The sequence below is a fragment of the Myotis myotis genome, unplaced genomic scaffold, assembly GCF_014108235.1.
Source record: "Myotis myotis isolate mMyoMyo1 unplaced genomic scaffold, mMyoMyo1.p scaffold_m19_p_12, whole genome shotgun sequence".
Taxonomy (NCBI): Eukaryota; Metazoa; Chordata; class Mammalia; order Chiroptera; family Vespertilionidae; genus Myotis; species Myotis myotis.
The window spans coordinates 24,565,555-24,581,568 of NW_023416316.1; the positions used below are offsets into that span (position 1 = coordinate 24,565,555).

The 16,014-nt window shown below is 50.3% G+C and overlaps 1 protein-coding gene across 3 annotated transcripts in view; it reads left to right on the forward strand.

Annotated features, from left to right (window-relative positions):
- Nucleotides 1-16,014, forward strand: part of ANKS6 (ankyrin repeat and sterile alpha motif domain containing 6) — a 43,307-nt gene that overhangs the window by 10,137 nt on the left and 17,156 nt on the right. For all 3 annotated transcript variants that reach the window (XR_004971202.1, XR_004971203.1, XM_036330235.1), the window contains exons 3-11: nucleotides 1,645-1,689; nucleotides 2,366-2,570; nucleotides 3,262-3,368; nucleotides 5,516-5,664; nucleotides 7,153-7,351; nucleotides 8,119-8,168; nucleotides 11,231-11,434; nucleotides 12,514-12,667; nucleotides 14,556-14,725. Coding sequence is in view for 1 of the 3 variants with exons in the window: in XM_036330235.1 (XP_036186128.1) it covers nucleotides 1,645-1,689; nucleotides 2,366-2,570; nucleotides 3,262-3,368; nucleotides 5,516-5,664; nucleotides 7,153-7,351; nucleotides 8,119-8,168; nucleotides 11,231-11,434; nucleotides 12,514-12,667; nucleotides 14,556-14,725 (1,283 nt within the window). In the remaining 2 variants the exon portion in view is untranslated. The remainder of the gene's footprint in view (nucleotides 1-1,644; nucleotides 1,690-2,365; nucleotides 2,571-3,261; nucleotides 3,369-5,515; nucleotides 5,665-7,152; nucleotides 7,352-8,118; nucleotides 8,169-11,230; nucleotides 11,435-12,513; nucleotides 12,668-14,555; nucleotides 14,726-16,014) is intronic.

A 16,014-nucleotide genomic window follows, 5' to 3' on the forward strand; every position in this document is an offset into this window, starting at 1 on the left:
TAGACCAGTGATGGCGAACCTTTTGAGCTCAGCGTGTCAGCATTTTGAAAAACCCTAACTTAACTCTGGTGCTGTGTCACATATAGAAATTTTTTGATATTTGCAGCCATAGTAAAACAAAGACTTATATTTTTAATATTTATTTTATATATTTAAATGCCATTTAACAAAGAAAAATCAACCAAAAAAATGAGCTCGCGTGTCACCTCTGACATGCGTGTCATAGGTTCGCCATCACTGGGCTAGACTGTCAGTGATTCATTTGTAGCAGACGGTTGCTTAGCAACCAACATTAAGGCCAGGTGACACGCTTTTTTCTGTCAAAGGGTCTTGGCATGAGAGGGCACCAGCCCACAGCAAATTAGACTCTGAAACACTTAAAGGAACACATCGTATTTATTAAAACTAAAATGCAGATTCGTTTCATAATAGTATTTTACAGGCAAAATCAGACACTTGGTTCCATGTCTATACTTCCTTTCCCAACCCCGCAGTTAGTAGTCGTCCTTGCTGGGGTGGACGCTGGTCACTAGTAAAGATCACAAAAATTGCACTTTGAGTAGGCCCTGACCGTTTCTGAAGCATTCCCCTCTGTTCTATTGGTCCCTGCAGCCACCATGTGGCCCACACATGAACATGTAATCCCCATGTTAGCGACGAGGAGACAGATGGTTCTAGAAATGCACTCATTCTGATATGCTGACTCTGGACTCAGTGCCCCCTGGGTCGTGCTGCAGCTTCCTCCCAGCTGCCCTGGGGGCTGATCTGGACCAGAGGTTCAGCCCAGAGCCTCAGGTTTCCTCCAGCAGCGGCTCCATAGCTGAAGCTGGTCAAAGGCGGCAGGAAGTCCTGCCTGCACCACCCGTGAGAGGACTGGCCGTGACGATGTCTGCTTTCCGACAGGAGCAGGAGCCCCACTAGTCAAGCTTGGAGGAAGGTGACGGATGAGCAGATGAAGGAGAGGCTGGCACTGGGTGGGTCCAGCAAGGCCCAGCTTTGGGGGTCAGAAGTGGGAGGAGTGGGGGTTCTACACTAGCCAAGCATGAACACGGCAGGTGGGAAATCACCCGAAGGGAGCTGTGTCTACAGGTCAGGGGCAGGGGGGGTTCAGAATCATATGTAGATTGCTGCTTATGTGGGAAGGAAAGCAAAAATTAACATTGGCTCCTCTGGAGGCCATATCCATGACCTTCTCCTGGGCTTAGCTGCTTAGCATCTCAGGGTCCTCAGCTCTGGACTTATCTCATGGTTGTCCATTTTGTTTTTAGGAGAAAAGAATCATTCTTGCTTTTAAAAATTTTCATAGGAATTCAGATTCTTCTAAGACTGTGCTTTTCTGTCATACCTAAGACAGGACATCCCAGAGTTTGGAATGCCTAAAACTTTGTGAGTGTGGGATCAGGGAATAGTCCGCTGCTCACTCACGCCATTTTGGCCAAGCGACCTCCCAGGTCCTGTCTCTGAAGCGTTTCCCGACACTCTGATAATAACCCTTCCCGGAGGGCTGCTGGATTTGCCTGCTACGTAGGTCTCCAATTCCACTGCTTTTGAAAAGTAGATCATTTTAAAAGTTAGGCTGTGCTGTTACACGCTTGTGCTTTCTGTTATATTAAACCTTAACTTTAAAAATCCTTGTTTACCTAGATGAGGAGAAAAGGCGACCTGATATTTTCCATGCATTGAAAATGGGTAAGTGCTTTAGAAAATCTTTTGGGATATTTAAGTATGCAGTGCCACATTCTCCTGACCTAGTATCTAGTCCTCTTCAAGGTCACCCAGAGCATTTGAGAAAGAAACAGGTGTTTTGTTGTTTCTTGACTCTAGTTTCACCCTGGAGGCTGGTTGTTATTATGGTGCTTCACCAGCAGATTCCAGCCTGCCCTCCCAGGCTCCTCCACCTCTCCAGACAAACCCTGTGGTTAGGTCCTGGCTTTTGCCTACCTCTGAAATGGTAGGCTGCCCACCTACCTGCTTCAGTATTTTTGTGATGTAGAACTATTTAGCCTAAAATTTCCTCTTCTGATATAGACCCCACCTCCAGGAAGCCCTCCCTGATCCTCAACGACATGAACTCTCCTGCATGGTCATTGCCCTTTCTCTGTTTCCTTCATCTGTCCTCTTAAGATAGCAACATTTCTCTCTTTTAGGAAAGCTATTTGTATGGTTGTCTCTGTCCTTTATAGACTGAAGGATTTGAGGGGGAGCCGGGGTGGGGGGGGGGCGGCTACCTCCGACTCATCTTTGGAGCTCCTATGGTGCCCAGCAGCCCACCGCAGAAGCAGGCTCAGCAAGTGTTTGTTAAGTGAACCCACTGGATACATAAGCCTGCGGTGCCAGGCCCATGGATGATTGCTTCTGTTTGTAGGAAACTTCCAGTTGGTCAAAGAGATTGCTGACGAAGACCCCAACCACGTGAACCTGGTCAATGGGGACGGGGCAACCCCCCTGATGCTGGCAGCCGTCATGGGGCAGCTGCCTCTGGCGCAGCTGCTGGTGGAGAGGCATGCTGAAGTTGACAAGCAGGACAGCGTGCATGGCTGGACGGCCCTCATGCAGGCCACCTACCACGGGTCAGTGCCAGCCCCACTTTCTCAGCGGCAAGGCTGCTAGGATGCTCAGGCTGGGATAGGGTTCCTGATGGGGCTTTCTGGCCCTGAGACCTACAGATAAACCCCATGGCTGTGAAGTTGTTGGGCATGCCAAAAAGACTGAATAAGTGCAGGCTCATTCTTTCCTGTGTTCCCGCCCTTCTGTGTCCAGATTTCCCATGACTTCGTCACAGAACTTCACCAGTGGCCATGCACACCAGGCAGCAGAAACTTTTTAGGAAAAGTTTTTGCAGGTTGATTTCAATTGAATAGGGTGATTGGTTTGTTTGGGGTTTGTTTTCTTATTTGATGAGTTTCTACTTCCACCTCAACACCTTGGCCTCTGGGGGTGGCTTCCATGTGCGGGGGTCCTGATCTGGGTGGGGGGAGTGGGGCCTTGTGTAGTCTTGGTGGCCAAGTGGTTTTGGGGCAGAACCCTCGGTGTTCATTTTGTCAATGGAAGGGGCACTTGGGCTTTGATTTCCTTCACGTTCGTGTCTGACCTGCCCACGGGGTAGGGGACGAGGCAGGTGAGACTATTTGCAGCTCCCCACGCTCTTCTTGCACACTCGGAGATGGGGAGCTGTAGCTAATATCACGTCTTGTTGCTCAGGAGCAAAGCCATGCTTTTGTTTTCCATGGGTCTACCTCTGGCTTTTTCTTTCCTCCCCAGGAATAAGGAAATTGTCAAATATCTGCTAAACCAAGGAGCTGATGTCACTCTTCGAGCAAAAAACGGGTACACGGCCTTTGACCTAGTGATGCTGCTGAGTGATCCTGGTGGGTTGTTTCAGGGAAAGGGACCTGCATTGCCTTTTTCAGGCTGGGACTCCAGATAATCACCTGTGTTTTAAGCACTTGCTTATTCAAAGGGGAAGCCACTCTCAAGCCCCAAGAGCTCACCACATGGCTTTCAGCAAGTCACCCCCTTCCCAGCAAGGGCTGGACTGGGACCAGGCAGTCCCTGAGGCCTCTCCTAGCACCAGCCTCTGGGAGTCTGGAGGAGGGAAGGCCAGCAAGGCGTGTGTCTGCCTTGGCAGTCCACACAAATCCTAGAATGGTATCTGTGCTTCATAGCCAGGAATTCTGAGGGACTCAGGAGGAAACAAAAAGGCCCTCTGACAGCAGAGTTAGAGGTGGAGCAATGTCCCCTCAGTTAAATTGTGTAGGTGGAGGCTGCCCGGTCAAGGGTGCCATACTGGAGGCACCTCTATTACCAGCCCGCCTCTCTTGGTCTCCACCTGGCACCATAGCCCCCCTTGGCCCCTCCCCGAGTGTGACAGGCCCTCCTCTGTGATCTGCAGCTTCTAATGAGCCAGCTCAAGAGGCAGGGTCTCTCTGTTTATAATCCCGGAGTTTTGAGCCCAGAGAGGGAGAGGCTGAGAGGCTCTCCCAACCCCCAGGCTTTGAGCCCTGAGCTAGATCCCAACCTGCTGGCCGTGGGGAAAGGACTTTTACCTCCGCAGTCCCAAGTGAGGTTACTCCCGCTGCCGGTCCTCGCTACCGGGCGGCAGGCCAGAGTGTCCTTTCTCATCAGCAGCATTGCCACCCTCCCCGCTCCTCCCCACACATCACACACCTGCTTGGTTCCATTTCATCCTCCTGGGGCGGGAGGGAAGCAGAGCTTCACACCGTCTTACGGAGGGAGGTGACCGAGACCAGGGGAAATTACTTGACCCAGCGGGAGAGATGGGCCCTCTGCCCAAGTCCAGTGAGCTCACTCCTGTTGTTCAGAGTGAGTCTCTCTGCGACCCTAGGCTGGATGGCACAGGCTTTTCTGACAAACTTCGTCTCTCACTGTGCCTCTTCTCTCTCGCTCCCTGCCCATTTCCCCTCTCTCTTTCCCTATAAAATAATCTATTGCTAGTGGGGTTTTTTTCCCTAGTGGGTTTTTAAATTAAGTTTTCTGTCTGAAATTTTCCAAGAAACACATGCTTATTATTGAACTAGAGGCCCAGTGCACAGATTCGTGCACGGGTGGGGTCCCTCGGCCTGGCTGGCAGTTGGGGCTGATGGGAGGGAGGATGGCCAAGGGGAGGGAGCACGGGAGGTTGGGCGGCTGTCGGGAGGGGCTGCAGGAGGTTGGCTGGCCGGGGGGAGAGACTGCAGGTGGTTGGCCAGCGGGCCCCCCAATCCGGGCTGATGCAGGGGCTAGTCAGCCAGGGGGAGGGACTGTGGGAGGTTGGCTGGCCGGCTGGCTCCCCCAATTGGGGCTGATGGGGGGCGGGGGTGTCAGCCGACCACCGGAGGTTGGCTGTGGGAGAGCACTGACCATCACGGGGCAGCTCCTGCATTGAACGTCTGCCCTCTGGTGGTCAGTGCGCATCATAGCAACCAGCTGACTGGCCATTCAGTTGTTCGGGCACTTAGGCTTTTATATATATAGATACTTGGAGAGAAGAAAATAAACAGGCGTCAAGAGAAAAGCACTGTTAATAGTTTTCAGTAATTTCTTGTTTCTTGCTTTTTCTATAACCTAGTTGAATTAATAATAACTAATAATACTTGACTTTTCTTATGTGCTTACTGTATGTCAGGAATTCCCTTGAAACCTCCAGACACCTTTATGGAGGGGCACTACAGTTGCCTCTTTTACACAGGCACAGAGAGGGTCCTTCATTTACCTGCAGGGAGGTACCTCTGTTACCAGCCCCCCTCTCCTGGTCTCCAGAGAGGGCCTGGGGCAGACTTTGAGCCTCTGCCATCTGGCTGCAGAGCCCATATGTTTTAAACAATACACTCTGCCTTCCTGCGGGAAGAGAGCTTCTGTTTTTTCTTTCTGGTTAAGTGGGTTCAGTGCTGCTGGACTTTTTGCCTTTTTTTTTGGCACCTTGATCATAGAATAACAAAGACTCTGGAGCTTAGGCCCAGTCCCCATAGCCCAGCAGACATATTTGCAGGTAAAACGCTGCCTTTTGTGCCCATAGACACGGAGCTTGTTCGACTGCTGGCATCTGTCTGCATGCAGGTGAATAAAGACAAAGGCCGGCCCAGCCACCCGCCACCCCTGCCTTTCTCGAAGGTCCGACAGCCCTGGAGCGTCCCAGTGCTGCCTGATGACAAAGGCGGGCTTAAGGTTTGCCTTTTCTTGTCTTAAAAGGCTTCTGAGAGTTAGATGGATGAGGAGGCCTGCCACTTCCTGTTAACCTATGGCTAGTTTAGGCTTAGGGGTGGGGTGGGGTGGGCTTGCAGGGGTAGGAAGTAAGATGGGGATGACAGTAGGGAATAATGGGGACTGGGGAAAACTGGGGTGATCATAACCACTTAGTGACATCAGTGGCTGCTTTGCAAGAATATGGGTCCTTGTTACCAGATCTTCCCCCGCTTTTTTTTTTCCCAGAGGAAACTAGAAATCCAGATTTTGATGTGGAAACTCAATTTATAAATGTAGGGAACTTTTTCAACTTCTGCGTGATGTAGTCCTGAGCTAGTCAAAGGGAACACCTCTGCTCCCACCCAGGCCATCTGCTTTTGTGTGTAGAACATTCTGGTTGTGCCATTCTGGGGTCTCCCTGTGGCCCACAGCCCCCCAGCAGCTTCTTCCTAGAAACACCAAAACCATGCTCCAGTTGCTTATTTCTAACTGCAAGCCTGGTGTTTTCCTTGAGTTTCTCATCCTCCCCATCTGCTCTACTTATTTGAAATCAAACTTATTCTCTCCCAGCCCCCCCCCCCCCCCCATTTTTCTGAGCTTCTAGTGCCTCCTCAGATCTGCAGACTTGGCATTCCTTTCCTGTGGTGGCTCAAGGCCTGGGATTCTTCCTCACAGTGCTGCTGGCATGGATCCCTCTGACCTCACTGCCATCTCCGTAGGCCAGGCCCTCACAGCCTTCCTTTGGGCTATGCCAGTTACCTTCGACTGCAACCGCCCTCTTTCTAGGTGGGGAGGCATCAGCTACAGTGACACATGGCCAGGCCTTGGTATGGACACCCTAACACCACTCACATTGTCACTGGGATGGGGGGAAGAGCTTATGCAGTGATAGATGTTAAGGTGTTTGGTGTTGCCTCTGTGTCCACCTCTCTGTTCTTGACTCGCTGTAGGACTGAGCAAGGAGCACCCCTGCCTGGGTCTCCATGTCTCAATCTGTGCAGTGAGGAGATTGATTAGATGAAGAGTGGCAATTAGGGTTCACTGCCACCACCAGCCTATTGGAAATGGATCCTAAGGGCAGGGTCAGGAAGCATTTAGAGCAGTGGTTCTCAACCTTCTGGCCCTTTAAATGCAGTTCCTCATGTTGTGACCCAACCATAAAATTATTTTCGTTGCTACTTCATAACTGTAATGTTGCTACTGTTATGAATCGTAATGTAAATATCTGATATGCAGGATGGTCTTAGGCGACCCTGTGAAAGGGTCGTTCAACCACCAAAGGGGTCGCGACCCACAGGTTGAGAACCACTGATTTAGAGTCAGGGTTTCTTGGGAAAGGGTGCTGTCTGTGGTCCCTTGGTAATGCCTGCCGTGGGCCCGGGAGAGGGGAGGGGAAGCAAGTGTGCAGTAGTCCCTGTCCCTGGCCTGGGTGTTCTTTTGCATGACCTCTGCTCTGCATCCCCTTGGCAGTCCTGGTGGAGCCGAATGTCCAATCGGTTTCGGAAGCTCAAATTGATGCAGACTCTGCCCCGTGGGCTGTCCAGCAACCAGCCGTTGCCCTTCTGTGATGAGCCAGAGCCAGCACTGGACTCCACAATGCGGGCACCCCCCCAGGACAAGACAAGCTGCTCTGGGCTCCCCAATGTGGCCCCCACAATGAAAGACAATGGTAAGAAAAAGCTGCAGGTGTGGTAGAATTTCCAGAATGGTTAGACCCAAATCCTCTGCCCTGTGTCCTACCTTCTAGGCTGATATCCAAGGGGAGATGATGTTGGAATGTGATGGTGCAGCAGAGTGGCTGCTCTGGCAAAGAAGAGACTTAGGCAGGGACACAGATGTTGTCAGCATGGTAGAATCAGGGGAGCTAGTGGCAAGAGCCCTGGGTTCCTGTCCCACACACCCAGCTGAAGGACCTGAGGTCACTGAGAGGTGGCTTTCCCACCTATCAAACGTGATGTGTCTCTGGCACTGACAGTGTTTTGAAATAGAACGCGTTACCGGGGGGCGGAGGGGTAATGAGCTCCCCCACACTGGAAGTATTCAGCAGGTTGGATGACTTTGCGAGGGCGCTAAAGGAGATGCCTGCACTGATGGGGAAACCGTTCAGATCAGACCTCTTGTAACAAACGCCCCACATCTAGGCTAGCTCCTTTGGCACCACTGTCTGAGACAGACTATTGAGCTGGGGGCGCCACTGTCTGACCCAGCACGGTAGTGGTTTATGGAAAAGCTGAAAACATGCTCTGAGATACATTTTTAATGCTTTCCTTTTATTCAGATATTGAATACCAATTATTATTAAATATTTAATCTCCCAGGAGAGTTGGTTGACCAGGATGAAGGCCAAGCTGGTCACTCACTCATCCTCATGCCACAAACTCGTGGGGGTGGGGGGGGTGGGGTGGTCATTTCAGGAAACTTCCATTTGTCTCTCAGGTCCTGGGAGCACGAGGGGAGAAAAGGAAGATGTGTTATTGACAACCATGGTGAGTGCGGGGCTTTTCTAAAAGCATTTCGGGTCTCTCCCGGTCATTAGTTGATTGGTTTACAAGGAGGGATGTGGGCGTTTGTCGTTCTTGTGGTGGTCACAGCTGGGATTGCCATCACGATGTGTTACAGTGGGTACAGCTCTGGCACCGAGGAGTCGGAACAGATGCCAGCCCGAAACCGTGGGCAAGGCTGTGCTGGCACTTAGAGGGCAGATGGAAGTCCTGAGGACGGGGCACTGAAGGGTAGGAGTAGATGGGTGACATTGGACACTTGGTATGGAGAGCTCAGGGGAGAGGACTCATAGAGGATGTTCCAGCCTGAGCGAGGCCTCAGTTTCCTCATCTAGGGATGTACAAGGTCAAGTTCAGCTGTAAGTAATAGAAAGTCCCCAAGTAACAGTGGCATAAATAAGATAGCAGCTTATTTCTCTCATGTAAGTGAAGTTCAGGACTGGTACGTTGTTCCGTAGAGTTAGGCACCTTGGTTCCTCTACCCGTTGGTCTCCTAGGGATGGCTTCTTAGTCAAGGTGGCTCTGGGCATTCCAGCCAGCAGGAAAGAAGAGATGGCTATGGGCACATATCAGGTGTCTTTGGAGAGTTTTTCTGGAAACTCACATTTCACTTCTTTTTACCTCAAATTGGCCAGGATTTAGTCACACAGCCACATCACACTGCATAGGAGATTGGGAAATGAAGTCTTTGTTCCAGGTGGTTGTGTGCCCAACTAAATATCAGGGGCATCTACTAAGGAGGATGTGGAAGGTGGATACTGGGGAACAGCTAGCTATCAGTCGCTGACTTAGGGATGCTATCTCTCATGGTTGTGGTTTTAAAATAAGATCATCCACAGGAAGATCTTAGCATAGTGCCTGGCTCACAATGAGCTCGTTCGTTATCTGCTGTGTGACCTTAGACGTGCTACTGCACCTCTCTGGGCTTCATGTTCCTCCACGCTTGGGTCTGAAGTCCATATAATTGAGACCCTGATCTGGAGGCTGGCCAGAAGAGGGCAGTGTTGGAGAGGAGACAGGAGCAGAGGAGCTGCCTTAGAAGTCCTAAGCTGCCTCAGGACCTGCCCAGCAGCGATGAGTCTTGACCTGAATCTGCCTGCTCCTGTCCACCATGCAATAAGTATAAATTGGTGTCTCTGCACACTGACAGTGGGAGCTTGTATTATCTGACATTTGATAATATTAAAGAGCAATACTAACTTTCAGTATGATGACAGAAAGGCTGTTACTGACATTTGGGAAGATGCTGTGAAATATAAAGAAGAAAAATAAAATCACCCATGATTACACATACAATCATAATTGGCATTTTGTGGTATATATTGAGCATTTTTTCTAACATTTTTAGCACCTCTGAATATGATATCATGCCATATGTATATATATATATATATATATATATATATATATATATATATTAATATATATCTGCTAACATATCTGCTAATATATCTGCTAATATATATATTAGCAGATACTTAACACAGCCCTTTTACCAGCTGCTGTTTATATCACTTTACATACATGCACTCATTTAACCTCTCTGACAACCGTGCAGAGTAGGCACTGTTATCATCATCCCCATATTGCCCCGAGCTTGATTTGTTAACAGCTTTTCATTTTTTCTCTGTCACTGAACACACTCTGTCCCCATTGCATCCAACCGCTGCATAGCGCAGCATTCCATCATGGGAATGTGCCTGAGTGACAGTGAAGTCTGACCTTTGGACTCCGGGGTTTCTAGTTTTTGTGTTTGTTTTTTTAAAGTGCTGGTGAATATCCTGTGTCTCAGTTTCCCCCACTAGCCTGATGATTTCCTCGGGATAAATATCTAGAAATGGAATTCCGGGATCAAAGGGTGTGAATGTCATTGTTTTCTAGAAATTGTGCAACAATTTAGACTCTCAGCTGAAGGAGTGAAAATGTCCCGCTGTGGTGGGTTTGTAGCTGAGAGTGTCCTAAGTCATCTTCCAGTGCAACCCCCTATTAGCTGGATGGAATGGCTGCAGCCCAGAGGGAACAGCACTTGTTCACAGATTCTGAAAAGCCCAGTGCAGCCATGGTGGGAACCCAGGGGGCCTTTCTGCCTTGGACCTCTACTGTCCTACCTCCCCATGCCCTGTAGAGGGCAGCAGTATGCCCACCTGCCCCTTGGCAGATGGAAGCTGGCTGGGGAGCCCTGCTGAGTGGGCATTTGCAGCCATCCTTGCAGAGATGCCCAGCTTGGAGGCAGGTTTAGCTGTGGGATGCCCTTCCCTGCGAAGCACCATCTGGCACGAAGTTCAGTCTTTTCTTAATTAAAGTTAGTGTGGACTGTGAATGCTTTTCCTTGACAGTCCACCAGTCATTGTGGAGATTTTATGCTGACCCCAGATCACATTTTCAAAATTTTAAATTCAGTTACAGTTAAAAATGCCAGCCGTGGGAGGTGTGGCTGGAGAGTAGGATGGGTGTGGTGGGATGAGGACGGGAGTGTTTGCTGGGCTCACAGAGAGCTAGCCCATGCCTGCCAGTCCCCTCCTCTCTCCCCTCCATCCTAAAACCCCAGCTGTGATCACACCAGTCTCCTTGCAATTCTGCACGTGGCCTGCTTCTCCCCAGGCCTCTCCACATTCTGTTCCCTCCATCTGCAGTGTCCTTTTCCCTGTCCTCACTGGGCCAGCTTGCACTGGCCTTCGGGCTCAGCTCAGGTGCCCCCCCTCCCAGATGCCCTCTCTGCCTGCAGCAAGAGTGCCTCCCCTGTGCTCTGCCAGCTCCCCTGCCTGCCCCACAACACACCCAACATCACGTGGCTTCACCTCTGCCCTCTATCCTCTTCCTGTTCTAATTGCGCTGCTGGGGATGGTTCCAGAAGCCAGGAACTGGAGCAGAGCAGACGTGGGTATTGCTCAGTTGCTGGGAGGAGAGCTGAGGACACCATGTGGGTTTCTGGCTTGGGTGGAGGGGTAGATGGTGCCCTTCTGAGAAGCAGAAGAAACCTGGAGTCTTTCTCTCAGAGCTGGGAGCCCTCTGGGGCCTTTGTCTAACCCACAGCCTGTCTTTTTCAGCTTCGAAATGGAGCCCCCTTCACCAGACTCCCGAGTGACAAGCTGAAGGCAGTCATCCCCCCTTTCTTACCCCCTTCCAGCTTTGAGCTGTGGAGCTCGGACCGGTCCAGGACATGTCACAACGGGAAGGCAGACCCCATGAAGACTGTGCTGCCCCAGAGAGCCAGCAGGGGCCACTCCATGGGCAACGGGAGCACAGACATTGTAAGTCGCCCAGCTGACACACTTTGATGTGTCACTCACCGCTCACTAAAATAGTGATGTGTTGTAGGCAGAAGGTCATTAGACCCACTAATCTAAATAAAGGTTTTTAGTTTATTTTCTTAAGTCAATGACATCATTTACCTAACAAAATTCTATAAGGGACTTAATATGTAAATAGATTACAGTGTCAGAGTGAAGGGATTGAAAGCAGGAGCCCCTCTTTTCTCTCCTCTCTATGGAACCCTGGGGCTCCAAGGAACACAGTTTGAAGACCTGAGCTAACTCAACCTTCCCTTCAGTAGATGAGGACCCTGGGACCCAGAGAGGTGGCGTAATTTGCTGAAGATCACCCAGGTAGGGTAGGCCTGAGACCAAAAATCAGATTCTTGGCTTTTAATCAAGTTCTATACTACATTGTTGTTCAGGTCCATGACCAAGAGCAAACACTAGGAGGCAACTAGTGTTTTCTTGCACCCAGAACGGGGGTGACTTCCATCCTCTGGACCACCGTGGCCCTCAGTGTCTCTGTGACACACTGAGGTATCCCTCTTGAGGTGGGAGGTTATCTCCATGTGTAGACTGTCTACCCTGTGGCAAACAAAGACGAGGATTTCGGACCTGCCCTACCGCTCTGTGCTCAGTGATTGGAGAAGGTCAGGGCCTCCATCTCTGATATAAAATCAGCTGACCCCTGTGCTTGCTGCTGCTTCCCTGGGCCATTGTAATATCAAATTTCTACAGAGAAACCAAGAACCTGCCCTGGAGATGGGCAGCGCGGGTTTACATTTGGTCCACAAAGTGGGAGGAGTTGAGTGATCCTGAAAGCAGGGTGACCTGTAGAAATTGATGTTATGGGGGCTCAGCCTGAGCTAATGGCCAGGTTGTCAGCAGCTAGAAGTGAGCTCCCATCCTCAGGGGACTCCTAGCAGGCTGAGTACTGGTCAGCAAGGATGTGCAGGGCAGATGCAGGCATTGGCTCTAGAGGGCCAGCTGAACTCCAGGCTCCTCCCCGCTGAGATTCCCGGTGTCCAGAGGAAGGAACAGTACCCCTAACCATAACACCTACCTTGTACTTGCAGACTCCTGTCAGGCCGGTTAAATTTCCATCTCTCTCCAGAAGCCCAGCCTCTCCTGCCAATTCTGGAAACTTCAACCACTCACCTCATTCCTCAGGTGGCTCCAGTGGGGTAGGGGGCATGAGTAGGCACGGCGGGGAGCTGCATAACCGCTCAGGTGGGTACCCGGGCAGGGCCCCTTGGGGAGGGGGGAAGATCCTTTGGGGCTGTGCCCACTCTGCATACAGTTCCAGAAACAACACACACCTCATCTTCTTGATGTGGCCAAGGGATTTTTTCAGTGACTTCACAATTTTGAGTTTCTTCCCTGCATTTTCTTGGGGCTAGAGTGGAGACAGAGGAAATAAAGTCTATAGTACTTTATTTTCTTGGGAAATTTTACAAGAAATTAGGAGAAATGTTTGGCATTTCATGGCATTTAAAATTCTTAAAGATAAAACCTTAGAGAGTTGTCTTTTCATAGAACAGATGAGGAAACTGAAGCTCAGAGTGGGCAAGAGATTTGCCCAGGGACATGCAGCAAGTCGGTGATAATTGGGACTCACACCCGAGTGCCCCACAGTTACTGTGACCTTACAGCATGCCTTCTTGTCCTCTCCAAGGACATGCAGGGTTAACCAAAGACAGCTTTGCAGGAAGGACACCCCCGCTCTGTGCCATTACAAGGAATGCATGTGTCTTGTAGAAAAGCTTAAAGACCAGATAAACCAAAAGGTAATAGTCATGATGATGATGAGAATAATAATAAAAGGTTTAATCCCCCCCACTGGACATTATCGTTGACATTTTGGTATATGTCTTTGCAAAGTACTTTTATGCATATTGTATTTATGAAAGTGGAATAATTTATAGAGCGCTGAGTATGTACCAGACATACTATCAAACCCTTGAAATGAATGATCTCCTTCAGTCCCCCAACAGCCTGCAAGGATATGTTCTCCATTTTACAGATGAGGGAACTGGGGCTCAGGAAAGCTAAATAACTCGACCAGGGTCACACAGCTGCGAAGCGGCAGAGCCAGGACCCGAACCCAGGCAGGCTGGCTTCAGAGTGTAGAGGGCTCGGCAGCCTTTTCCCTCTTGGCACACATCACCGGGTTGTGAACACCTTTTAATGTCCGTACACCTGTATCTACAGCATCTTTCTAACAGCCAAAGAGCAGTCCATTCATATGACGTATCACACTTTTATACAGCCAGTTTCCTCATCCTGAACACTGAGGCTGTTCGAGATTTTTGCTCCTGTAGATAATAACCATATTCGCATACTCAGTGATTGGCTTAACATAATAAGTTCCCTCAAATCAGGGGTCAATGAGTTTGCCTGTTTTCAAGGCCTTTGATACATTTTTGCCTTTCAGAATGACTCTTTTTATATGTGTAAAATACTTACCGCAGTGCCCGGTAAATGCCCTGTAAATGTTAATTATCAGTGTCCTCCTTCTGGCATCTTCCCGAGCCCTGCGTATTCTCACTTTCTTTTTTTCTTTCATAGTAACTCAAGGTTGCCAGTAGATTGGGGGAGCTGGGAGAGGGAACGTGGTCGTCAGGGTTCAAGCAGGGAAGAGGACATCCGGGGGCTAGGAATGAGGAAGTTATTGACACAACTGTGGGAGGAGCTGGGATGTGAAGGTCTGAAAGGGGGAGACAGGTGGAGGGAGGAGCCCTGGTGAGGCTGGACAGGTGGAAGGGGCTGCACAGGGGCTGCAGTGGGAATTCAGGGCAGGGTGGGCAGGCATCTGTTCCTGCTGGCGGCTGGCTGAGCTGGCCATGGTGCGGGGAAAAGTGAGGACAAGTTGATTTTGCCAGCACTGCATCCTTCACCACCTCTTTCCTGATGCTTTCATCACACAGTGGCCACTGCATCCTGGCCACCTCTGGTTCTCATGCGGAGTCCTCTCGTGGTCAGCCCTGACCCAGAATCACATGGAGAGGGATTCTGGGAGATGTGGTTCTGGCTCCTTCAGGGTCAGCACAGGGAGTCCATTGCACCATGCTGCAGTCTGCTGGGCCCATGACAGTCATTCCCATTCGTCTTTCCTCAGGTGGCAGCATAGACAGTGTCCTGTCCCAGATCGCTGCCCAGAGGAAAAAAGCAGCCGGACTATCTGAGCAGAAGCCCAGCCATCGGTCAAGTCCCATTGGGCCAGCACCTGGGTCCAGCCCTTCTGAACAACTGGGCTCCCCTGCAGGTGGTGGCAGTCCTGGTGGCAAGGTGCTTGTTCTGCTTTTGTCTCCTCCTGCTACACTCATAGCTTCTGTCCTAACATGGCCCACATGCGGGGTGATGGGACTTAAGACAGGCCCCTTCCAGCAGCTGCTTCTGGGTTTTCTGAGAAAGGCTGGACTGTGTGGGTAGTTGCTGAGATCACACCCTGTGCCCTGGGTCCCTGGCACACATGGTCATCTTCCGCCTGATCTCCAGGGCCCCAGCAGGTGCCTCATCCAGCTTTATGTTGCACATGTTCATTGATTAGAGCAAAAGGGTTCAGAGTGTGGGTTCAGGAGCAGACTGCCAGGGTTCCAATCCCAGCTCCACACTTTAGCATCTAGGGTGGGGCCTGGCCCCTGGTGACCCTGTGTGTCAGCTGTGTTGACATTTTTAGCACCACCTTATTCATTTATTGTACACATCTTTGGAGCTTCTGCTCTGTGCCTGGCACTGCTAGCAGTGAGGATCCAGCAGTGGTTTGGGGTTCTGTGACTACTGTCAGGGTGTCACTATGACACAAGCAGTCTCACCTCAGTGTGATAAGGGCTGTTGTGGAGAAGGGAGGATACCCTCCCAGTTCCAGGGCATCAGTGATACCTATATGGGGGGCAGAAGGAGGAGGAGCCAGATGGAAGGAGCAGGTGTGAGACTGTTTCAAGGTGAGGGGACAGCATTCGCAGCGCTCCAGAAGCCAGAGCATGCAGAGGGGAGGGGCTGGAGGAAGGTTGGTGAGCAGGACAGAGCCAGGGGCTTGCCTGCCTGCTTTGACACCGTTCCTCCAACGATGCAGCCCATCACTGCATTGTTTGCATCTGTGGAGTGTGCAATGGGTGAGAGACCCCAAATGCTTCTCTGGAATGGTGCAGTGAAGCCCATTTCCTCTGCCGAGAGGACCCCAAAGCCAGGCACAACCCCATTCTTTATCATAGTTTTCAGACCTTAAGCTTAAAGTTAGATCACCTGAGAGCCTCATCCTTGGACCTTTGTCCAGGAGTGCCTCCAGAGATTAATGTTTTAATGGATGATTGGGAAATAGTCTTTATTTCCTGCCCAGCCACTGTTCGTTACACACTGTTCGTTATTCAAAGTCCCTTTTGCAATTGGACCTACATAATTAGGTTCCTTTTACAATATAGCTCCAGAAAGTTTCTCTCTCCCTATGCATTAGCATATTTTCCATTATATTGAAATTTTCTTGGGTAATAGGATTTTGTAATTAAGTTCCTTTTAGAATTTGGCTCTAGGAAAAATGTCTCTACTGATACTTGAATATACTTTCTTTCCACAAATAG